This window comes from Melanotaenia boesemani, chromosome 5 (genome assembly GCF_017639745.1).
Source record: "Melanotaenia boesemani isolate fMelBoe1 chromosome 5, fMelBoe1.pri, whole genome shotgun sequence".
Taxonomy (NCBI): Eukaryota; Metazoa; Chordata; class Actinopteri; order Atheriniformes; family Melanotaeniidae; genus Melanotaenia; species Melanotaenia boesemani.
This window is the reverse complement of record NC_055686.1, coordinates 23,913,738-23,938,804: the sequence shown is the minus strand read 5'-3', so window position 1 is coordinate 23,938,804 and position 25,067 is coordinate 23,913,738. Positions and strand designations below refer to the sequence as shown.

General features: G+C 40.5%; 1 protein-coding gene across 3 annotated transcripts in view; it reads right to left on the bottom strand.

The window, feature by feature from the left end:
• The window catches only part of svep1 (sushi, von Willebrand factor type A, EGF and pentraxin domain containing 1), a 105,689-nt gene that overhangs the window by 7,713 nt on the left and 72,909 nt on the right, over nt 1-25,067 (bottom strand). For 2 of the 3 annotated variants that reach the window (XM_041985048.1, XM_041985049.1), the window contains 35 exons: nt 24,734-24,865; nt 23,165-23,356; nt 22,908-23,029; nt 22,723-22,828; nt 22,421-22,624; nt 21,850-22,083; nt 21,532-21,693; nt 21,218-21,379; nt 20,677-20,838; nt 18,737-18,828; nt 18,376-18,472; nt 18,101-18,214; nt 17,873-17,986; nt 17,587-17,788; nt 17,263-17,420; nt 16,898-17,096; nt 16,614-16,789; nt 16,251-16,375; nt 14,838-14,967; nt 14,506-14,676; nt 13,681-13,854; nt 13,470-13,589; nt 13,168-13,344; nt 10,837-10,921; nt 10,546-10,737; nt 10,127-10,294; nt 9,080-9,752; nt 6,287-8,994; nt 5,767-6,001; nt 4,864-5,019; nt 4,178-4,241; nt 3,826-4,008; nt 3,550-3,726; nt 2,711-2,893; nt 1,202-1,372 (listed from right to left, as the gene is read on the bottom strand). In XM_041985048.1, coding sequence (XP_041840982.1) covers nt 1,202-1,372; nt 2,711-2,893; nt 3,550-3,726; nt 3,826-4,008; nt 4,178-4,241; nt 4,864-5,019; nt 5,767-6,001; nt 6,287-8,994; nt 9,080-9,752; nt 10,127-10,294; nt 10,546-10,737; nt 10,837-10,921; nt 13,168-13,344; nt 13,470-13,589; nt 13,681-13,854; nt 14,506-14,676; nt 14,838-14,967; nt 16,251-16,375; nt 16,614-16,789; nt 16,898-17,096; nt 17,263-17,420; nt 17,587-17,788; nt 17,873-17,986; nt 18,101-18,214; nt 18,376-18,472; nt 18,737-18,828; nt 20,677-20,838; nt 21,218-21,379; nt 21,532-21,693; nt 21,850-22,083; nt 22,421-22,624; nt 22,723-22,828; nt 22,908-23,029; nt 23,165-23,356; nt 24,734-24,865 — 8,520 coding nt within the window. The remainder of the gene's footprint in view (nt 1-1,201; nt 1,373-2,710; nt 2,894-3,549; nt 3,727-3,825; nt 4,009-4,177; nt 4,242-4,863; nt 5,020-5,766; nt 6,002-6,286; nt 8,995-9,079; nt 9,753-10,126; nt 10,295-10,545; nt 10,738-10,836; nt 10,922-13,167; nt 13,345-13,469; nt 13,590-13,680; nt 13,855-14,505; nt 14,677-14,837; nt 14,968-16,250; nt 16,376-16,613; nt 16,790-16,897; nt 17,097-17,262; nt 17,421-17,586; nt 17,789-17,872; nt 17,987-18,100; nt 18,215-18,375; nt 18,473-18,736; nt 18,829-20,676; nt 20,839-21,217; nt 21,380-21,531; nt 21,694-21,849; nt 22,084-22,420; nt 22,625-22,722; nt 22,829-22,907; nt 23,030-23,164; nt 23,357-24,733; nt 24,866-25,067) is intronic. The other variant, XM_041985050.1, reaches the window with a different exon arrangement.

Sequence of the window (25,067 nt, the reverse complement as noted above, 5' to 3'; positions counted from 1 at the left end):
GGACATCTGGTGCAGCTCTGGATCACGTAACCTCATGCACACAAACAAAAGCTGAATTCACATGCAGCACATTAACGTTCTCAGTAACACCCTGATGATGTAAGAGCGTAGAAAGAAAAGCAAACAAACTCAGGATTGTGTGAGGAAAGCCTGGACCAAGCCCTTGTTTTGTTTTTTTTTTTTAAATGTAAAACATTTAAATTGACTATTTGAATTTCATGTTGCACAAGACTGGCGTTGGCTTTTTGCTCTCTTCTCATTTGAAACTCAAACATAGACTTGTTTATCTTGTCTGTTGGCTGTCTGCAGGTTGGGTAAATAAACAAAGATGCCAATAGGTTCTAATATTAGCACATGAACATACAATGTTATTTGTTCATTCAAAAGAGCAAATTTAAAGTCACATGTTTGATAAATGACTCTTTTCATCCAATTTAAAGTGACTTCGGAGTAAAATTTTAGCTTTATTTTCAAACCAAATTCCCCTGGTCATGTATTAAATTTAATACATTTTAGAATTTAGCTTTACAATTTAACTAGTCAGCTCAGAATATAACATTAACCTCATCACATCTGCAATACATTCAAATATGTTGTTTTTTCTTTGTAAAATTTCAGTGAAATACTATACTCTGCAGTTTGTGGCTACACATGTTCTAATTCAAGCTTAATGAAAATAAATATAGATTATTGGACAACAAAAAAATATTATCCAATTATCAACAAGATAATATTGTTGATAATAAAGATAAGCACAGGAGCAGTTTTATTTCTTGTACGTTTAAAGGTGTTTTTTGCTGGATCCAGGCTACAGAAAAATATTAGATAAGAATTTTATGATGATGTATCAGGACACGGAGTCTAAACAGCAAAGGAGATAAGAGATTCTGTGGTAAAGTGGCTGTTTAAGATAACTCACTGAACCATATAACTCCTGCCTTAACATGGAATACCACGATGATCCCAAAAAGCAAATTTTTGGAATGAACCTATTCTTTACATCATACACATGCAACCCGCTGGATACCTATGAGTTTAGACAAAGAAACATTCATGGCCTTTGGTAAATGAAGAAAGTGTTGGAGATAAGCAGCGGTTTAGAAAGGAGTTAAAAAGCAGTAAAAAGCTGCATGATGCTTTTTGCAGAAGACAGTCAGCTAAAGCAGGAAGTGTCCTCAGAGAGGGGGAGACTCCCTTCTACCTCTGCATGTGGGAGGTGGCGTCCAGGTGCCGTTTTCCTGACACCTGCTCCTTCCAACACCCTCCATGACGTAGCCGCTAAAACACGAATACACAGCCACGTCCCCGAACTGGAACACTGCCCCCCGCACCACCCCGTTGGCCACATGGAGGGGGGGGCCACAGGAAACCCCTGCACAACAGCCCAGATGGATCAGCCCACGAGTTACTCACTAAACCTTTTTTTCCCCTCATTGAGAGCTAGTCTCTGTCTACAAAACTAATGTAATTTTAAGAAATCACAATAAAGTTTCTGGCCAACATTTACAGAAAAAAACAAAATAAACAGCATTAAAAGCCAACAGAGCTCCGTTGCCGTGTTGTGGCTTTTGTTATTTACACATGAGTATACAAAATATTACAGAAAAGTCTGTGATGATTACATGAACTCAAACGTGTTTTCTGCATCTTTAATTACCCCAGACAGTGATTTTCATGCAACATATACAAAATCTGCCAGATCATTTGTGTGCCAACTGGCTAAAAATTTCCCCCAAAATGACAAGGACACTAATAAACATGCATATAGGAAAATTAATAACATGCAAATACATGCACCGAAACATAGCAACATCAACACCATTGTGTTGGATATTCAGGACAACTGCCCCTCAGACACATCAAAGTATAACAGACAAAGGTTGCCATAGAAGCTGCAGAGGTGCCTGTAATTATTTCAGCATACAGACACAAACGCAGTGTTTGATGCAGCATAATTTGTTTTGATTAAAGCAACAAACAACAAAGAGAGATGATGTGAGAGCTAATGGACAGATTTGAGGCAACAGCTATACAAGAGTGCAAAGCATCTGATGAAAGATAAGGATAACATGCAAAGGTGTGCGCCTGGTTTCCGCATTACTGAAGTAATTGTGTTGTAATCTGACTACAGAACTTAAAGTGACTGATTGCTCCAAATGTGAGTAAATCACATGACATGGATCTCAACTTTATAAAGAAAACCAACACTCCTAATAATTATTGAGAGGGGAAAATATCTAACCTAGTACGTTAACTATAGACTTATAATGAAACACTGGAGCAAAGGTTAGATAATTTTTAATTAAAAACATAAAACATTCTGTAAATACATAAAAGATATTGTATTGGTGTCTGTATATTTACTGTATATTATATTACGTTGTGAGTCAACATACAAACTAAAAAAATAAATCAGTAAGTGTAAATATTAGTAATGGAAGACAGAGTGGTCAGGTTTTATCAGTAATGGGTTTTCTGAGTGAATACCTTTTTCTGTATGTACTACTGCAAGGTATTTTATTAAAAGTTCATTTAAAGACGCCCTGTTTATTTCCTGTTCTGTGTTTGCTATTTTAACAGGACAAAATACTTCAAAACTCTTCAGTCTCATAGATATTGTCTGACTAAGTATTCCATTAAATTGTAGTAAATATTTGAGCTTTTTCTGGATTTAATGTGTACCATCATCTCTTGTAAAGATAGTACCTACTTTCACACACAGAGCTGAGTGGGCTCCAGGTCTGGTCCGGCCTGCAGGTGATGGTGCCGCTACCTTTCATTTGCTGCCCTTTTGGGCAGGTAACACGGGCTGACTGTCCAACATGAAAATCCTGCTGGGATCTGCTCCCACTACTGTCTACCTTCCATCCTGGAGGAGGTGGACAAGACTTCGCTGTGAAGGGACAGAAATCGTGGATTTATTTCTCACGCATTTATCCCGGTGACACACTCAAAATTCTTAAATTTCTTAGATGCTTCTAGAAAAGCATCTAAAGGACTGAAGCTTGAAAATACTTGACATTTGCTTGTGGAATTATTTAAACTAATAATTATTTCACAAAAATTAATAGTCTGTTGGTCAGCTAATTAATCACTTTGACTAAACTTACTGATTAACCATCAAACTGTCTGAATGTAGTTAGTCATTTTAATAAACTGATGATTTAATAATCTGATGAAAACATTTTGAATTGGTTTAGTTTTGACAGATATTCTGACCTTTGGCACAGAAATCTTGTTATTCCAGTGAGTTCTAACTGAAACTATTAGGGAAGGGGAGATGAAAACACATCTGTTGTCACAGTCAGCATTGGGAAACCTATTACATAACCCAGTAATGGAGCAAATCTTGAGCTGGGGTTCAAATGTGGTTCAAACATCTAAAAAAATCTTCAGGCTTCTGTAAAAATGAAACTACTGCCACTGTTTCGACAATTCTATTCTATTAATAAGGGCAATAAAACAAGAAGTAAAAAAGTAAATTAATTAAAAATATAAATGTCCCCACAGATGGTGTTTTATGTGTATGTATGTGCAAAGATTTCTCACGTTGGCAGGTGGGGAAAGTGGAGCTCCAGGTGTTGCCCCCCATACACACCACCAGTTGATCTCCCACCAGCCTGTAGCCTTTATCACACTGAAACTCCAGAGCATGCCCAGTGTTCATGCTGTGCTCCAGCACTTTACCATGCAACAGCTGTTTTAGGCTGTCGCAGCCTCTGGCCACTGACAAGACAGACAGTGAGGGAGGTGATGCAAAGATGCAAAAAGAATAAACTAACAACAACTATCTGTCATTCAAAGTTAGCAGTTTGTTTTTCATACCTTCACATGTAGGTGCTGGCAGGCTCCATGTGCCATTAGCCAGACAGATAAGAGTGCTTGGGCCAACAAGCTGCAGTCCATCATCGCACACATAGCTGACATTATTCCGATGATTCTCTCCTGTGATCTGGAGCTGTGCATTTTTTATTGTCGGTGGAGACCCGCAGGAGTTTCCAGAGATGGCTTTGAATAAGTGTGAAAAAATGTCAAAGGTGTGGTGGGAAAATTTGTGTGTATACTCTGCAACAACTCTTTAGTATTTTTGAGGGTATTTCCAGCCTTATTTTTTTAATAACATTAATTACATGCTAATTTTATTGATGCTGTCTTGGCCAGAAGGATAGAAACTTACCAACACACACTGGCTGTGTGCCACTCCACGTTTTGTCTCCCTGGCAGGTCTGAACAGAGTCTCCCTGAGATAAAAAAAGAGAACAGCTGATGAGCTAAGCACATCCTGTATTGATCTACACTGCAGCATGAAACAGGATATGTAATGTGAGGGAGAAAGATTGTTTTCACTGCATATTGAATAAAATAAACAAAACAATTGTCTGTTTGTTTGTTTCAAACCAAGCTAATTGTTATTAAAGTTTGCAGCTTGTCCTCTGTGTGCATTAGAAGGGCCACATTGTAGTAAGAATTCAAGCTGGTCAAGGTCATTAGATAGCAGGCTTTCAGGAAGAGTGACTCAGCTCTTTTAAATGGCTTTGTAACTATACACTCCCATTTACTACTAAGTTGAAATCATGTGACATCTGGTAATCTGCTTGTATGGGCTGCATACTGTTTAAGGGTACAGTGGGTACAGTATTAGAAATATGAGACCAAGTCTACATTTTTAGAGGCACTGTCCAAGACAATTTACATGTTACTATTTTCAGTAAATATAATATTTAAATAACTTCTAATCAAAGGTTGGTGTTGCAATCTTTGTAAACTTTCTTACCAGATATGTTAAGCTCATTCATTATTATTGTATTTTTCAAGTGTAAGTTACTAAAATCAAGGGAAAAAAAAAACAACCTAAAACAGCACCTTAATTTCAAACCCAGGCAGGCAGGAGTACTGAACAAAGTCTCCATAGTTGTAACTGTAGCCTTCGATGACACCATGAAGAAGAGGAAGAGGCTTCTCACACACCACCATTTCGCAGGAGACTGTTGAAATACTTGGAGCCCAGCTTCCACCCACCTTGTCGACACATACAAAAGAACGGCACATTACTAATGATTTCTTTTTAACACAAAATTATTTCTTCATTGATCATGAGAAAACCCAGAATAGTAAAATTATTTATTACAGTGATAAGGAAAAATGTTCTAACAGCAAACAGATGTGTGCACTTCTGTAAAGTTCTCATTAGGATCCACTGATAAGTAATCCAACAAAACCTTTTGACCTTAAAACGCTGACCTGTTTTGATGGCACACTAACAGATTATCAGATTCTATGTTTTGCCTTACAGCACCGCATGACACGCCAGCAACTGGATATCAACAAAGTGACTGTTTTTAACATGCACCATGGCTGATTCAGCAAAGGACCCTTACAGGGCATTATTGGAGGAAGCAGGGAAAAGAAAGAAAGTGACAGAACAAGAGATAACACAACAGTCAATCAACCTTAGATTGACTTTTACTGGCTGGAGAGAGCTCAGAGAAGAGAAAAGATGCTAAACAGATGCCAAATTTGCTTTTGTTAGGGGGGTGTGGAATTTTTGAAAATATGCCAAAGTTCAGTAGTGTTGGTTTAAAGCAACATTTTCTGACATGTTCCTAATGTTTTCAATTGACTGTTTGAAATCATTCATTAGAAAATTAGGTAGCTTTGCAACAGTTAACCATTAAAGGCCTATACAGTCACATACATAGATAGATACTGTTTTAAAATTACGCTTAGTCTTTAAGGGGCACACCATTTACCATCATTTTGTCCTACCTGACACTCTGCTAGTGCTGATCCCTGCAGGTAGAAACCAGGAGGGCACGACAGGGTGATGGTGCCCCCGACGGGAGTGAGCTCCTTCCCGCTGACCACCAGATAGGGAATGGAGATGTTGATGGGTAGCAAGCAGGGGCTTGGGCGGCACTGAATGCTGTGTTTAGACCAGGTGCCGTCACTCTGGCAGGACAGAGAAGTTGTCTGTGTGGCTAGTTTGTAACCATCCTCACACCTGGGAAGCAAAAGGCATTCATTGCAAGCATACTCTTTGATATAAAACATAAATAGGTAAAAACAGACAGACATGTTGGTTAAAGAGAATTCAAACAGGAATTTGTGTTAAATACAGTTTTCTTTAAAAAAAAAAAAGGTGCTAAATTTTACTAGCAAGTAAATATTTTTTAGTTTTTATATTTAAAAAAATGGTAAAGTAATGCAGCTTTTCATGTCTTTTGTCTCTGTTAGACTAAAAGAATAAACCAATTTTAACTCCAAGAGAAATAATCACAGTATTTACCTGTACGTGATCTGGTTTGGGAAGGTGAAGATGTCCTCAACCACCTGAGCATGAGCGACTAAAGGTGGTTGTCCACAGTTCACAGGCTCACAGTGGATCCTGGGTTCCTCCCACCTGCCATCTCTTCCACATGAGATGTGTGGAGACCCTTTTAACTTGTAGCCAGGACGACACCTGTATATAGCTGTGTCTGGGAAGGTGGTAAAGCTGCCCTGCAAGATGGCGTTAGGAACCATAGGCGGGGCAACACTGCATCTGCCACGGCTACAAACAGGCACCCCAGGGCTCCAAACCCCTCCCTTCTCACATACTGCTTGAGAAGGACCTAGAAGCTTGTAGCCTTCATCACAATGGAAGTCCACACGGTCCCCACAAGCATGGTCATTGCCAAGAACTATCCCAAATTTCACTTCAGGTGGGACGCAGATGCAGGGCTGGCACTGGGGCACAGTTCCCTCCCAGACGCCCTGAGTGGAGCACCGCAGGATAGGATTCCCAATTACCTCATAACCACTGAAGCAGACGTACTCTACCACATCATCATAGTTGAAGCTAGAGCCATTCAGGAAGCCGTGACTGATGTCCTCAGGGGGGTCACAGCTGATAATGTCACAGCGGGGTGGTAGTTTGTTCCAAAGTCCATCTGACTGACAAACAAGTGTAGGATCTCCATTAAGCTTGTATCCTTCATCGCATTCATACTTCACTTTACTACTGTAGCCAAACTCTGATCCTAACACATGCCCATGGGGTATTGGAGAGGGTTTTCCACAGCGGGCTGGTACACAGGAAGGAGACTCATGGCTCCAGCTTCCATCAGCCTGACAAACACTTGTCGACTTCCCTTTTAAGATGAAACCAGGCTTACAGCTCAGTTCAATTTCACTGTTGTAGTTGTAGTCTTTGCCTTCAAAGGTAATGTCACTGGGGGTGTTTGGAGGACCACAGGACACTGGCTCACAGTAGGGCTTCAGCCCATTCCACTTTCCATCTGCCTGGCAGATGATAATGTCACGACCCTTTAGGACAAATCCAAGATCACACTCGAAGTGCAAAACCTCAGGATAAACAAAATCACCTCCATGAGTAGTGCCATTAGCGATAGCACCTGGATCACCACAGGACACAGGTCGACATACTGGAGGATTATTAGTCCACAGCTGGCCTGACACACAGTGCCTCAAAGGCTCCCCCTCCAGCACATATCCTTCCTCACAAGAATATCTGACCATACTGCCTAGCGAGTCATCTTTCACATTCACAGAGCCATGCTCCGGACTGGGTGGTGATTCACACTCTGCAGGGACACATGATGGGGCCGTCCCGTTCCATCCACCATCCTCCTGACACACCAACCTGGTGTGGCTGGTGATGTCATAACCTTTGTGGCAACGGTATTCAATCAGTGTTCCATGTAGGAAGTTCAAATCCATGGCTACTACTGTTAGAGTATCTTCAGATCTTCCTTCTGCCACTCTGACATAATCTCCAAAATCAATGTGCGGAGGCAGGCCACAGTCTGAGGGTACACACACAGGAACAGAACTAGACCAGCCAAGCTCCTCACAGGTTAGATGGTCCTGGCCCACAAGCTGGAAGCCTGGAAAGCAGCTGTAAAAAATAGTGACACCAAAGCTATGATCTTGGCCCTCCACAAAACCATTTTCAATTGGTTGGGGTGGAGTGCAAGATATCTGCACACAAGCGGGTGGTGCTGCGTCCCATTCCCCATTAGCCTGGCACTTCAGAGTCTCTTGACCTTGGATGCGGTAACCACGACGGCAGGAGTAAGTGGCACTGTGACCAAACTGGAGTTTTCTATAAACCACTTTCCCACTTGCTATCTGCTTAGGAATGGAGCATTCAATTGGACGGCAAGATGGCACCCCACCAATCCAAAGTCCCTTCTCTCCACACAGGACAGTAGAGTTCCCTACTAAATTATATCCAGTTTTACAACCATACAAAGCTTTACTGAGGTACATAAGACCCTGGACATCGACAATCCCATTTGAAATCTCCACAGGCTGGGGACATTCAACTGGGATGCATTCTGGGTAAGGAGTTGTCCACTGCCCACTAGCTAGACAGGACACAGAATATTCTTTCCTAAATGTAAAGCCATTCATGCATGTGTAGGTCACCACAGAGCTGAAAGGGAATTGGGGAGAGACAACTGAAGGGCTACCAAATGATAGTTGAGGTGATGGTCCACAAAACACTTGTTTACACACTGGAAAAGTATCATTCCACTTCTGAGACGGAGTGCAGCGAAGGATCTGAGCTCCCTCCAGGACATATCCATCCTCACAGAATAACGCCACTGTTCCAGACTCAGAGTCCAGGCCCTTCAGGACCAGATGGTTCTCCTCCAGTGGTGGTTCCGGACACTTGACAGGAGAGCATCGCGGAGTCCGCGTTTTATCCCACCTTCCATTGTCAAGACAAGTCCAGATGGCATCCCCGGCCAGCTCGTAACCCTCTTCGCAGACATATTGTACTCTGCGGCCCACCTGGAACTCAGAACCCTTGTAGTGTCCATGGCTGATATCAGGTGGAGCATTACAGGTCAAAAGAACACAGGTTGGAGGGTTATTATTGGACCACTGCCGGTTAGCTTGACAAACTCTGTCTGGTTGACCAACCAGTGTGTAGCCTTTATTACAGGCATATATCACCTTGTTGTTAAAAGTGAATCGACTTCTGACCTATAGAGGAACAAAAAGGGGAAGAAATATAATATATAAATGTACACATTAGTATTAAAGTACACATTGTGGCTTTAGGGCTAACCTTAATGTAACCATTCTTGAGTGATGGGGGGGAAGAGCAGATCACTGGTACACATGTTGGCAGAATTCCTCCCCACTCTCCATTAGCCTTGCAGATCCTCCTCTTCTCCCCTTGGATCAGGAAGCCTGTCTCGCAGCTGTATGCAATCACAGCTCCAAAATTATAATTTGTTCCTCTCACATATCCCCGATTAATGCTCTCAGGCTTGGAGCATCTCACAGGGATGCAGCCGATATCAAACGGTGAAGGCTCCCATGTCCCTCCCATCAGGCATCTGAGTGTGGCTGTGGTGTTGAGCATGAAGCCCTCTTCACATTTATAGCTCACTTCAGTGTTACTAGCATATTTGGGTTTATTGACAGAATCTAAAATTGCATGTGGTAGGTCAGGCGGACGCAGGCAGAAGTTTGCTATGCAGCGAGGAGCCTCCATGCCATCAGGGGGCGCCCACACACCCTGAGCATTACAAACCATCTTGGAGTTGTTACTGGCAGTGTATCCGTCTGTGCAGTAGTAGCTGGCAGTGTCTCCGAACAGCATGTGCGTCTCGTGGGGCACAGCATGGTCGATGGCAGGCGGTGGCCCACAGGAGCGAGGGGCACACTGGAGAAAGCCTTCGCTCCACTGGCCATTTGGTAGACATTCTCTGGTTTCTGGGCCAATCAGAGTGTAACTGCATGTGAAGATGAGCAAAACAGACGAACACTCACTAAACAGAATGCAAACACATTCATGTAACTGCTGTAGAACAATTACTTCTGCCAAGGCAGAGGTCATGTATTTGGTTTGTCTTTTTGTCTGTCTGTCTGTTGGCAACATAACCCAAAGAGTTATGAACAGATTTTGATTAAATTTCATAGGAAATCTCAGAAATGGAATAAGGAACAAGTAATTTGATTTTAAGAATTATACGGATCACCGCCTGGATCCAGGAATGTTTTAAAGAATTCTTCACTATGGGCAGACAGGGATAATTTACCATTAGAGTTAAAGTGTATCTAATAAAACACATATGTTTTTAATAAGTAGACTTCAATCAACATTTACCCTTCTTTGCAGACATATTGCACCTTGTTTCCCACTTCATAGTTCTCTCCTACAATCACAGCATCTTTTAGTGCTGGGGGCTCGGTGCAGAGGATGCTCACACAGCGAGGAATTGACCGGCTCCAGTCTCCTGTCGCTTCACAAACCACTTCCATGGAACCCTGTGGTCTTCACAACAAAATACTACTTAGTATAGACATTCACACTGCTCTAGTATCAAATTAACAGATGATGAAAAGATGACAAAAGTGATGAATTGTAGATTTAACTCTGTTAAATCGTAATTTGGCTTTATCAGAATATATCAGTGCAGTTAATTTTACTCAGAAGTCACAAAAAACACTTCAATAACAAATGAGAAACATTAATATTTAATTAATAAAATAACAAAACACAATCAAGAGGTAAATTATCCATACCTGTATCCCTCTCTGCAGGTGTATTTAACAGTGGACAGATATGTGTTTGTTTCAAAGATGTAGTCTGCATGTTGCACAGTTGGAGGTCCCCCACAGGTCACTGGATAACAAACAGGAGGCATCCCGCTCCACCTCAGGCTGACGAGACACTGGAACTCATATGGGATCTGAGGCAGGAAGCCTTTCTTACAGCTGAGAGGAAGCAAACAACAATCTTGAAATGATTTTTTCAACAACTCTTTTATCTCTGTCATAATGACACCATGTTATTGTGGGGGACGCAAATGATACCTGAAAGTCACCTTGCTTCCATAGGTGAAGTTGCTTCCCTTCATGATGGAGTTCTCTGGAACAGCTGGTGCCGGGCAGTAGAGGGCTAATGTGCCAAAAGAACAAGGTAATGAATAATTAAACTTAAATATTACTTAATGCCACAGTAGGTACACTAATTGAAAAATAATCTCTAGAAATATAAAGAACTTAAAGAAGGTTTTGGCTTCTCTAAAGATTTCTTAAAGCACTTTTGCCCCTCAATGTTTTTAACAGATAAAATAAAAGAGCTGTATAAAAGGAGATTAATGTAGTAATTCCTTTAAGTTCCATTTCTTGAGGTGAAGGTGGAGATTATTTTTCCTCTTGTGAAGTGTTTTTAAACCTAAACAGAAATTTGTGAGGGTCTCCCATAACTGTCCAGGTTTAAATAGGTATTCGGACTTGATGGCTAACTCAGGAAAGAGTTTGTTCCTATTAATGTTTTCCAACAGTATGGTCAAAAACAACAAATAGCTAAATAGAAGAAATGTTGAGGTTTTCCACCTCATGGACATAGAGAAGATTTCAGTGCTACAGCAATATGTGAAACTCAGTGACACAAGTGGCGAGCCAAAAAACAAGCTTTCACATTTGTTATTGCTGCCTGTTTGATGGAAAAGTAGTCAAAGTGTGCTTTGGTTTATGTGTCTTAACAGGGGTCAAGTGTTTATGCAAATTTTATGATATCCATTACACTGTACAGTTTTCATCAACTATAATAATCTTACATGCAATAGCAGTATGACAACCAACAGCCAAACTGGGATGAAGGCAACTGAATAGCACATTCTGCAGTGCTGGGTAAACCAGTTCCTCTACCTCTATGAGGAAATATGTGGCTTAAAGCCAAGATGGAAGTGCTGTGGTCAGGCCTTTCAGCTCATGGCACAGTAGAAGACAAAAAGATAGCTGCACATGTACAACACTGTTTGTCAGGCACAAGGCATAATGTGAGGTTGTTTACAAGGTACCTGTGTTAGTTTGTATCTGTATATGTGTGTATACTATTTGCTTTTATGTGTACGTATGTTTTTGTAAGTGTTTGCTGAATTCAATCAGTAATGCACAGCTCACATTCTATTAAGTAAAACAAGAACATAAAATAAATATAAAAAGTGTGCCAGAAAATTTCCTGTTTTTGTGATTTTATGTACAAAAAATAAATAAATAAATAAAATTAAATAAAAAAATGGCTGGAGATGTGAGCACTTTACATGTTTGAAATATTTGGAGAAGGTAGTGAAGCCACAAAAACCACTTAAGTGTAAAACAATTTGGAGATTAAACATATTTGACAGTAACATCCTTCATCCTACACTTTGTATCAGAAAGTAAGCCATGCAGTTCTCATTTCCAAGTGTTACTATAAAATATTTGCCTCTGATGCAACAATGCTTGGTATTATACATAATCCTTTCTGACATCTTCTACTTCACTTGTGGCCCCAAGGTTAGTAGTTTCTTATAAAGACATAAAAAAAACTAAGATTATAAATTTGTGTTAAAAGAATAATCCTTAAGTTCCTATAACTGCTATTTACTGTAGTACAACTATTGGAAACACTTGTCAGTAGCAGCTGCAGAAGCACAGCTGCATTCCTCTCTTATTCACAGAAAGTGAAATGCTCCCCTCTTGTGGTAGGAGTGTATGGATATAAACTAAACTTAGCACAAAAAGTCAGGAAATTTATGTTTGGTTGATTATTTCTCCCCTATTAATAATACCAACTGGCATTGTTTTATACATTGTTGGAAAGCTGGATTTGACACCTTTACAATGTGGTAAAACTTGTAAGGATTGTGCCTCTGTGAAACAACACAGCTATAGTGAGGGTAGTATCTCCAAAAATGTGCCAAAATCTCCTGCAATATTCTCCTGTTGGTTTTCACTTTTGTTTTGAGATTCAAATACAGCCCGGTGTGTGCCAGTTACAAACCACCTGATTGGCATCTAATGGATAAACACATCAGAATGAGATTCTGGAGTCAGTTGTGATCCCATATCTCCAGAAACTGGGATCTAACCAATTATGTACAGTATAACACAACACAAGGTAAGTTGCAGTTAATTTCCTGTACTATTAAACTGAGTTAGAAACATACAGAGTTTGCATTTAATATGACCCAAGAAAGGCAATCAATGTAACTTAAGTATGGTGAGAATATACATGTATCTGTAACCCCCCCCCCAAAAAAAAGAAACCCCAAAAAAAAATGCTTAGCACAAAGCAAACTTTAGAGCATCAAGACATTGACCTTTTCAAATGCTTTAGTACTGCACTGTGATGGCATAAATAATCAAACCTCTCACCTCTACAATACGGGACAGAATCGTTCCAGGTTCCTGAATCCAAGCAGTGGAGTCGCGATGAGCCAATCAGCTCGTAGCCGTCATCACAGCCAAACACAACCTCACTGCCCATCAGAAAGTTGCTGCCATCTCTGTAACCAAACTCTGGAGACCCAGGGGTCTGGCACTTAACTGGCTCTGAACACACACATATAAAAACACACACACAACCAAGGAGTAAGATACAGTTGTCTCATCATCTGCTGTTTATGTTATCTATTTACTGATATTTATTTAAAAGAACTGCTACAGAGTCATGTCACCTGTGCAGTTTTTGCCATCTCCGGTGTACGGGTGAATACAGGTGCAGGTGTAGGAGCCGTCTGTGTTTTGACAGCTGGCGTGACCATCACAGTCAGATCCGAGAGCACACTCGTCCACATCTGAACACAACCACAGTCAAAATGCAACGCTGATATGCTGTAATTTTCCATTTATCCAATGATTATGATTAAGTTTTGTCAGTCTATGTACCCAGACAAGCAGGTGGCTGTCCTCCCCACTTGCCGCTGTTGCTGCAGTGAACCTTGGTGTCTCCCAGCAGGTAAAAGCCAGCATTACACTGATAGACCACAGAGCTGCCAGCATGGAAATCTGTCCCCTGAAACAAGCCATTCTCCAGAGGATGTGGTGGTCCGCATGACACACCTGTAACACACAGAGGAATGTCGCTCATAACCATTTAAAACCTAAAACATGAAACATACATAAATTATAAAATACAAATCCACCTGGAAGAAGAAAATTAGCATATTTTACAATTGTTTCATACAGGATAGCTTCACTTCAGGACTGAAGAATGAAGAGCCAATTGGTGTCATAATATGACTGTTCCCTTACACAGACACATTACAGGCCAGTTTACAGAACCTCCTGTCTTAGTCAGAGAAATTTTTATATTTCTGGTTGTGAATTAACAAATAACTTGGTACACACTACTTTTACAAAAGTGAAACAAGTTAAATATGGAAGAGGTTATTTAAGGTTTTGAGAGTTAAGATGTTTATGTGATATAATTTTTCTGTACTGCGTTAAGATAAGAATTATTCACTTAAGAGCTGTTTGTCTAAGGTGGCCATTTTTCTTAAATTGGGCCGTAATTGTCCCTATTACCAATCAACTGCAAAAAGAGAAGTTTATGAGATCACAGCTCAAGATTCCCTGCCCCATTCCAGTTTTTTTCCCCATTTTTTTCCCATTTCTGATAGCCTCACGTCAAGTCAAAATAAGTGGGGGGAAAAAAAACCCAATATAATTTTTTTGCAGTGAAAATGAAAACTGTTCACATCTGGGCCTTACGTTCACAGCTCGGTAGGGGGTGGTTCCACTCTCCTTTGTTTTGGCACTGCAAAACTGGTTCTCCCACAAGGTAGAAACCAGGATCACAGGACAGCTGCACCTGTGCGCCAGGGCTCACCTCCACAGTGGAGATGTGTAGGTGGGGAACAGCATTCTCCAGCTTGGGGCAGTCTGGAAAAAGATAAAATAACTGTATAAAACAGTCCAAGCTTGAGAAACCACACTGTTGCTGATGGATAAAAACTGAAAAGCTAAGATTTCTGTATAACATTATATTTGCAAAAAGCTAAAACAAGTTGGAATATAGTTTGTAAAATGCAAACCTCTCTTACCAGCACAGAAAATACTGTTCATGTTTACTTTGACTCGGCCCACCACCCCACTGAGAAAGTCAGGCCAGGCGAGGACGTTCCCTCTGTGGGTCACATGTGAGGCTGGACAGCTGCTGGCCAGGACCTTTATCTATAGTATGACCAGAATCAGCTTGTTAAATTAAAGAAATGTACATTTACATAAATATTACAGATTAAATATGTGGTGTCAAAGACAAAGGGTAAAATCCTCTTGAGGAATCCTAAAACGTACTTTTCTGGGACCGACAGAAACACTAATGTCTCAATCTTTGAATACTTCAGTGAATGTGCTTTGGGCCCGACCAGGATATGTGTGTGCAACCTGGGGCTCTCTGGTCCCCTGGTGTGGTGGCGTGGGCTGCCGGGGGTGGGGTGGCGCCCGGGGCACTGGTGCGTTGGGCTCTTGGCCGGGCCGGGCCTATGCCCTTCTGCCCTTGGGTGGTCCTGGGCAGGCGGGGGCGCCTACAGCGGTCTGCTGAGGAGTTGGCTGCCTGGGAGAGAGATCTCTCTCCCGGCTGTGCCCCTCCCTGAGCCCCTTTCCTCCCCCGCCACCCCACATGATACACACCACACATAGGGCTCTGTGGGGCGGGTGGAGTCGGTGGGTTTGGCTGGGGGGGTCCCCATTGCGGGATCCCCCGGTGGACCCCTGCGACTGCCTGCCCCACTAGATTTTAATCAGAACCTAGACACCAATATACATGGGGGGGAAAAGCTCTGTCTGCTTTGGCTGTCCTGGGCTTGGTGCTCTGTGGACCAGCTGGGCCTTTGGGGCCTTGGGCTTCCCCCGTCCCCCGCTGATGCTTCGGGGTGATCACGACCCCCTTGCAAGCACACATTTCTTCCTTGTTGCATGGCCACACACACACGTTCACACATGCATGTTTACAAACATGCTTGTCCCTCCATCTGCTTCTGACTAGATGTTGCTGTTGTTTGTGTGTTGGTACGTTTCTCTGCAGGTACGTTTGATGACTACTGTATTTTTCATATCATCATTTTCCTATTTTCTTTATTTATCATGTAGTACTGTGGTAGTTTATATTGGTTTTTTGTGGTGTGTTTTAGTCAGCCTAGACAACTGCTATTTCCACATTGTAATCCTGTCCTTTTCTCCCCTTTTTCCCCCTCTTCCTCTATCTCCCTGTCAGGTTCGACACTGACATATAAAGACTAAAGAAAATAAGATAACAATAAAAATAATAAAAATATCAAGGGCAGCCATGTGTATAACATGTCTCCCTTGGTAGACTGTCAAGCAAAATATGACACACAGATCACCGTTCTGTATGTTAGGATGCTGGACAGGACAAGGTAAAAAAAAAAAAAATACTTCAATGAATGAGTTAAAACTGAATCTTAATTGTACACACACAAGAGCTTCTGTGTTACCTGTTGTGGCGTGAGAACACGATCCCAGATATTAAGCTGGCTGATGGAACCTACAAAAGATTCAGCGGGGTTGAAGCCCTCCCCCCTCTGATCCTGGTCCTGACCTAGTACTAGTGCTCCTCCGCCTACAGAACACAGGGTACACTGAGGTTAACAACTCATCAGTGAGAAAACAGAAAGCTAAACCCCATCTACAGGGAAAACCTATTTATCACAAAATTACTACCTTTATCAGAAATAAAAAAATCAAGAAAATTATATAATATTTAATCATTATTCATCATTATTGATTTTCAATGTTTCAGTGGGAGAAAAAAGAGCTCTCTCGACAGGAGGGTGACCAGGCCGAGGATAGCACTACACCTGGGATAGTGGTGCCACGTGACAAGTCTTTGCCTCCATCTGAGGGCTTTCCATTAATGTAGATCCTCCAGTCGCCATCCCAGCTCCTCCATGATACACCGATGTGGTACCAGTGACCCGTGTTCACTGCAGGGCAGTCAGTGATTTTCTCCTTACCGTTCACATACATTACCCACCTTCAAGCAAGTCAGACAAGAAGAACACAGAAGAGAGTAATAAAATGTCGTTAAAATGACGCAGTGATTGTGGATCTACAGTTTTCCTGATCTTTCTGCATCACTGACCCGTTGTAATCTGTTAAAAGGAAAGCATTGTCACTGCCCTCCACTGCGTAAGAGACAGGTGAGCCATAATTGGTCGTGTCTGTCGACCTCATCCAGAAGGTGCAGGTGATTTCTGTTAGCGCAGGCATCACTCCATCCATCATTACATAACCATGGATACCAGACACCTCAAAATCCAGGTTGAAGGCAGAGGACATCTCTGAGAGGACACACACACACACACACACCTGTAAGCTACAAATGAGTCAAATATGCAATAATATGCTTAAAAAAAACAGAATCCATGTATCCATTGATCCATCCATCTTTTTTCTGTTTTCCTCCTCTAGCTGCTATGATGATGTGATCGTCCTATACAGTAGTACCTGTCTCACACCTGGTTCCGTTAAACCCAGGGAGGCAGCGGCATGTGTAGGACCCCAGACCATCCAAGCAACTGGCTCCGTTCACACAGGGGTTAGGGTCACACTCGTCCACATCCACCTCACACAGCCGGCCTCGGTAACCCTCCACACACTGACACCTGAGACACAGAGGAAACGGATGAACGAAAGCTTTTCATTTTCTGAAAAACTATATATACAAATATATATGTATGTATAGTTTTATATATTTATATTTATATCAATACATGATTTGTATTAAGCTGCTTCTTTTCATCATTTCATCATAGTCTTTTTGTTTTATACCTGAAACTGTTAACAGCATCCAGGCATGAGCCTCCATTTAGACAAGGAGTGCTGTAACACTCATCAATGTTGATCTCACAGCGTTCCCCTGAGAATCCAGCAGCACAGTTACAGCTGTAACTTCCTGTCATGTCGTCACAGACACCTCCATTCAAACATGGGTTGGACAAGCACTCATCAATTTCCAGTTCACAATGGGATCCTGTTAAAATGTAACAATGAGGTTGGAGATTTTCCAGGTGGATTTTTTTAAATGCCTGAATTATGTTGTGATCCGTTATCCAACCTGTAAATCCGGCAGCACAACTGCAGGTGAACCTGTTGACTTCATCCAAGCACACCCCTTCATTAAGACAGGGGGAGGAGATGCACTCATTTATCTCCGTCTCACAGAGAGAGCCTGAGTCACAAACAAAGAGAGACAACTGTCAATAACCTTGAAATAATCAGTCAATCTGGCATTAATTTTTTTTTTTAACAAATCAACAGCTTTGCTTTCGTACAGTTCTCTCACCTAAAAAGCCAGGCTTGCACTGACACTGGAAGTCCCCCATCCCATCCTTACACAGGCCTCCATTCTGGCATGGAGCAGAGTCACAATCATTGATGTCGATCTCACACTTTGCACCTGGGGGAGAAATACCAGAGGCTAAATCTAATGTTCATTGAAATGTCACACGATGTTTGCTGGCATTGTCTCCATAACAATGATAGGATATAATAATAATAATAATAATAATAATTCTTATTGTTGTTTATTGATGACAGATGGATTAACAGATGTTATACCTGTGAACCCAGGTGAGCAGGTACAGACATATCCGGCTCCAACTTCCTCACATGTCCCCTTATTCTGACATGGATTCAGGAAACACTCATGGAAAACCTGCAGAAACAGCAAAACTACAATTTCATAATTTGTTCAGTGAAATCCACCCACACACATATATATATATATATATATATATATATATATATATATATATATATATATATGTGTGTGTGTGTGTGTGTGTGTGTGTGTGTGTGTGTGTGTGTGTGTGTGTGTGTAACAGATGTTTCTTGTGTGAGATACTGGAAGTTTAAAGGCTATAAATGATGATTTTCAACACATCACAAATAATTCAAGTTTAAAAAAGTTAAAACTAACCTGACTGCTGGCTTGGTAGTTCTCACTGACCTCCACTTCTGGAGCAGCAGTCTCAGTTTCTTCCTCCTTTGGAAGAAAACTGGAGCCAAAACCTGTCATTGACACCCAAAGAAAATACAGACAAAGTCAGCAAAAGACAAACTGGATCGTTCCCATACCCACCAGACTAGCAGATGAAAGATCAAGCTGAACAAAAGCCTGGTTTTGTATTTATTACTAGCAGTGGACTCTAACCACTGTTCAATTCCACCCTTCAGGCATGCATTACTTTTTTTTTTGTTTTAATTTCCATTTTGCTTCAGCACAATAAAAAACACATTATTTCCATTTCCCTCAATCCAATATGGTAATCCTGTTTTCAGTGAGCTGCCACAATACAGGCACCACAGAAAGCAGTTTTCCCACAGATACATTAGAGACTGAAATAGAAGTAGTTCCTTTTCTCCTCTTCTGACTGAACTTGGTGTGTCCTGTAGACATTTGAAGTCAGATGCCAACTTAACATCACACAATGGGTTAAATGAATTAAACTGGATAAAACTGCATTAAAAACTGAATAAAATCTATAGTGCGTAGATTTATGCACCATATTTTGGAGGGTTGTAGCTAGAATTTTTCCCTTTTTTCTTTTTTGTTTTGTTATAAAAACTTTTATGTGGAGTTGTTGGCTATGTGTCTCATCTTGACAAGTACTCCCTTCAAGAAAAGATATGTATCTTAATGGAAAGCTCCTGATTAAATAAAACACTCCTGCATCAATGTCAATAATTTACAAGTGAAACAAAAAAAATACAAATAAAGATGAATGTTTAACCTTTCAAAGGCTTTTTACTTTACATGTATTATCTGTCAGAGGTGGAGAAATAAGGGCTTGAGCAAACAGTGACAATTTTGTTCATTTTTTAGGAAACCCTTAAGTTGTGATGTGCTGTTTTCATACAATGATTAGATTTATGAATGCTCTCTTTATACGCTACTTTAGGGCGTGATGAGTAAAAGCAGAGATTTAATGTGGTGTAGGTAGGTTTTATTCCCCTCCCTTCCCATTGAATCTACTTTCTTTACATGTTGTAAAACATCAAAGGGAAAAATAAGTCAGAAATCTGTTGAACTACATCTTTATTATCTGACTTCTTTTTGCTGTTCTGAATTACCAGGGTAGGCCACCCAGATATATTTACAGCAACCCATACATTCATTTAATTGCGGTGTTTTTTTTTAAGAAGTTCAGTCATGTCTAATTACGCAGCCCTGATCTGCCTGATGTTTTCCTACCTGCTGTGGTTGTAGCATTTCTCAGAGACATTCAGCTCTCTCTGCTGTCTCTCATCCAACTCATGGAGTATAACTACACTGTCCTGAACCAGGGTTGTCCTGAACCAGTCCAAAGTAGAAAACTGCCTAATGTGCCGCCACATAAAGCCCACTGAGGCTGCAGAGCAAGGACTACCAGCACAAGCTGTGGTTCCAGAAACAGCTGAATATTGTGTTAAAAACGTAAATTAGTCAAAAAGTATGTGGCCAACAAAAATGAATAAAAAAAGCTGTTGATGCAGCTCTTTCCATCTGTATACACATATATAAACACATGGACAATTCCTGAAGTTAAGTCTTGATATCAAATGTTTACAATTTTCACTTTTCTGGTTCCAATAGTTTTTATGTAAAAGATTAAAAGTAATTTAAATATAAAACATCCTCACAAAAACACACTGAAATGCAACTCAAGTCTCATGGCTTAAATGGGGACATTAAAGTTAGTCTAAAAAAGGTATAACAGTATCAGCATTATAAGAAAAGTTTAATTTCTAATTATATAGTCATTATTTAAAAAATAAAAGAAAAAAGATCAAATCATGATGTTCTCTGTAGTTTTTTTTTTTTTTTTTTTTGTGGATTAAATTAAAAATAAATTAATATTCTTGGCCAGGAGCACTTACTGGAGCAGTGCTGTATGGTAGTCGCACCGATAACTGTTGTAGTTCCATAAAAAGGACATGAAAGGCAGTAAGAGCGGCCATGTTCAGGTTGGTAGTAATCTCTAGGACAGGGATAACAAGGAACCAGACCAGTGCGGGAAAAATGACCTGCTGTACAGGGTACTGTAGGAGAGAAAACAAAAATATAAGAAAATAAAGATGGTGAAGTGCCCAAAATATAATTAATGTGTGTGTGGAAAACATGTTGAAACTCAAGAAGCTATTCATGCCATTCTAAATAATACTTATCTAAAATCTGTTTCCACATTTATCCAAACAATTTTACAGTTCATTCAGCACTTCCAGATAGGAATGTTTTATATTTCTACTTCAAAGCTAAATAATAATAGGAGCACTTCTTTTAGAAGTCAGTAAAATGTTGCTTTTCTTCCCCACTGGTATTCAGAATCACTCAAGTATAATTAGGGTTTGTCAAAGTTTACGTACATTAAGTTGGTAAGACATTAAGGTGGTGAACTTTGAACTGTTAAACTGCATTAACCTCCACACTCTGTCTCATCCACGGCTCCTCTGGTGACTGTAGAAGTCTCATGTGGACAGACCAAACACTCTCTGGCACCAAAAGCAGGCTGGAAGTGACCCAATGGGCATGACTCACAGATCTCCAAGCCGTTCAGAGAGTGACTACCGGGTTTACACTGCCCTGCATACCAACACCGAGAAACAGACACAGGAAATACATCTTAACATTAGTTCTACTTAAAAAAAACAAAAACAAACAGTGCCTTTACATCTAAACACGTAAATAAAACAAATGACTGGTCATCATTAAAAAATACAAAGAGAGAAACACACCTTTGCACTCAGTGATGCTGCGGGAGTGCAGGTAGGCTGTGGAAGTTCCCTCAGGGCACGACTTACACTCCAGCTGACCCTCCTGATCCTGGTAGGAACCCAACCAGCAGCTCTCACACTCATTATACTCCAGAGAAAAGTACGTTCCCACTGGACACTGGACTGCAAGAGCACTTAGATTTAGTGATTTCCATAAATATTATAGAATATTGTTAAATTGTGGATTCATCCTGTTGTTAAGGAAGTAAAATTACACATAATCAATCAGATTAAATTAATTTAGGCGGGTGTACTCTGTTTTTATTTCCTCCCACTCACCACACATTCTGCCTTTAAGCACAGAGCCCGGTCTGCAGAAGAGAGAGGCCTTCCTGCTCTCCAGTGATCTGGGATCAGCTACAATCATCTCTGAAGACACATGGAAACTGGACAGCGGCTGCTTGGCCAGCGTTCGTTTCAGGCGATTTGTAAGTAGCTCGAGGGTCCTCAGGAGCCTTCTCTGATTGGCCACTTCCGCTGAGTCATTCCTCGACAGGGGCAGAGGGATGCTTGCTGGGAGAATGGTCAAAGTTTAAAGGACTGAACCAGAGTGACATTTGACTGCAAACACAGTATGTTTTATCACTGTACTCATCATTTGATTTTGTTATTTATGTCTTGGCTTGTGCCATCATCAACATGGGGTTTTGGGTCTTCTATTATAAGCTTTAAGTAGCTTCCTGGATGTGACCCATTCACACTTCTACCAGTGTAAAAATGTACACATCAAATGTTGTATTTCTGTATGTGTGTGTTAAATAAACAAACTAAACTAAGTTTTAGACAATCTCCTGTCAAGGATAAAAGTAACAACTCTCAGTAAAGGCACAGAAAATCACAGTTGTTCTACCTGTGATGTTGAAATAGATCTGGATCTTCTGGTCTCTGGTGGGACCGGTGATCTTTTTATGCCTCTTGCTGCGGTTGTGAGGCTGCATTGTGCCGTCTCGCTGTCTGCCGGGGAGCTGCCGAGTGCCTGTGGCAAAGCCTGACTCAAAGTAGGCATAGTCCTGGCCGCCCTGAGGACCCCAGCTGTTACTCCAGCCCCCTGGTGCTGGTGAGTTGTAGGAGAGAAAAAGTCATAAAAATGAAGTGATAAAGATGCTTTACAATATATATTGGTGTTTAGTTATTAATGTAATAAAATCTAACCAATAGAAAATCCGTTGTCATAGTCGTAATTGTACTCCAGACAGTGACTCTGTGACATCACTTCCAGCTTACAGGTGACATCATCACTGCTACAAATGTTGGGAAGCTATGGAGAGGAAGAACAAAATAATTTATATTACATCTGATTTATTGCTCAGCAGAGTGTCTGTGTTAAAAGTGCTCACCATGCCTCCAAGTTTAGCACTAAAGTTCCCTGAAAATGACTTGATCAGCTCTTCATCATCGCACCGGGATGCTTTAAACAGCATCTCAAAGGGCTTAAACCCATTGTTTGCTATACGGTTCACTGGAAGAGAAAAGAATATATAATACATGACTTGACCTCACGTGTGCTAGTATTATAGTATACCATAGGTCTGTTATTTGTCATCTTAGTAAACACAAAAAGCTGTAAAGAACACATGTTAAGTGCTGTGCTCACCTGAGCAATCGGGTCTTTCTGGGGAGTACGGTGGCTCCCACACACCATTGTAGGCGCAGAAGTAGCTGTGCACTGTATCCTGAGTGAAATTGTAGCCCTCTTTACAGTGAAGGGTACAATTAACGCCTTCCTCTTCTTCAGAGCAGATGAACTCTCCATTCACTGGGACATATGGTTGGTCACAAGTCGTCCCTGGACAAGGCACAGCACAATATTTATATCATTATTATTCTAAATAGAATAAACCCACACCAAGAAACATACAGTAATATGCATGTACAATAATTTTTACACATTAAACCTTTAAAGTGTCACTATACTGTGAATATGAAGCTATGCTTCTGATTATGTATTTCGTTTCACTGTTTAATCTCATGGTTGTACCATAGTAAAGCCTATTTACTTATTTATCTTTACTCATTATCAAACAAGATTAAAAGTATCTGAAAAAAGGTGGCAAGGTAGTTTATTTTGGTTAAACTTTATTAGGTTTTGCTCCTCAGGGCAACCATAAATAAAGCTACATCAAAGTCAAAAATATTACTAGAAGAAGAAAAATAACATTTACGACCGAAGATGGAAGGACAAGACTTACTAGCATATGGAAGTGATAAAAATAAGTAAAATATTTATACAGGATTTAATGAAGTTATGCAATCTGTCCAAAATCACTTATTTTATTCAGTTATTCCAACTCATTGTTTAAGGAGTTGTATGTAGAGGATCAATTAGTGAGCGCTTCATCACCTTAAGACCCTAATCGGGTTTAACACACTGGGGCTGTGTCCGAATGTCCACCCTACTCCCTAACGCCTCGTTCACTACATAGGGCTGCACTACATAGCACACTACATAGTGCACTCATTCTCTTGGCGATTCGGACACAAAGCTGCCTATTTTTTCCTCGCCACAAACCATGTGACTACAGCCGTCACCATGGCAACCATAACCCTCGTCAAGATGTCATTCCAAATCCAATCCAAAGTTGTGTGTAAATATTTTTATTTTTATTTTTTATTTTTATTCTTTGTTTGTTTGCTTATAGGTAATTTTGACGTGACCCCTATATAGGGCACTATGTAGGGAGTAGGGTGCACATTCAGACACAACCTGAGTTAATACTAGTATGTATTTCTGTGATCTCCTGAGGACAATTCAACTATTTACCCCAAATAGATAAATAAATTTGTAATACTTTGAGCCATTTATGTTTTGATTTTAAGTTCTGTTTACACAAATCACAGTAAATTTAGCACATCAAGTAATTTTCTTACATGTGTCACAAAATACTTCCACAACATTTTATTTATAATAACAATATAAACTTGCACACACAGCCAAGAAACTATAAAACAAACCAAAAAATATCTTGTGAGTACTTTCACCTGTATGACAGCTTCAGTGCTATTTGATTGCAAGTCATTTTTTTCTTGACATGATGCATTTTGATGTATATTTTCTTGAGACAGTGACAATCAATTCTTGGCCTTACTTTCTAGAAAATTAGATCCCACTAAGTATTGGGCAGAGAGTAATTACAGACGTAGCCATGGTGTGTCACTATAATACCTTGCACAGTTATGGTAAGGTTGCATGTGCGGCTGTTTCCTGCAGCATCATTTGCAGTGTACTGGACCACTGTCTCTCCTACTGGGAACAGAGAGCCTGGAGTATGACTACTGGTTACTTTGAGGCGACCACCTGAGACAGAGAGAGAGAGAGAGAGAGAAAGAGAGAGAGAGATCAATCAGCATTGACCACAGAAATAAGCCTAATCACATTACAATAAATCATTCACTGATGCTCTGATTGTAAAACAGTTTTTTTATATATAATAACTGTAAAACAGGGTGCTGCTTAAGTACAATTATTTTCCTTAAATTATGCAAAACTAAGATTTTTC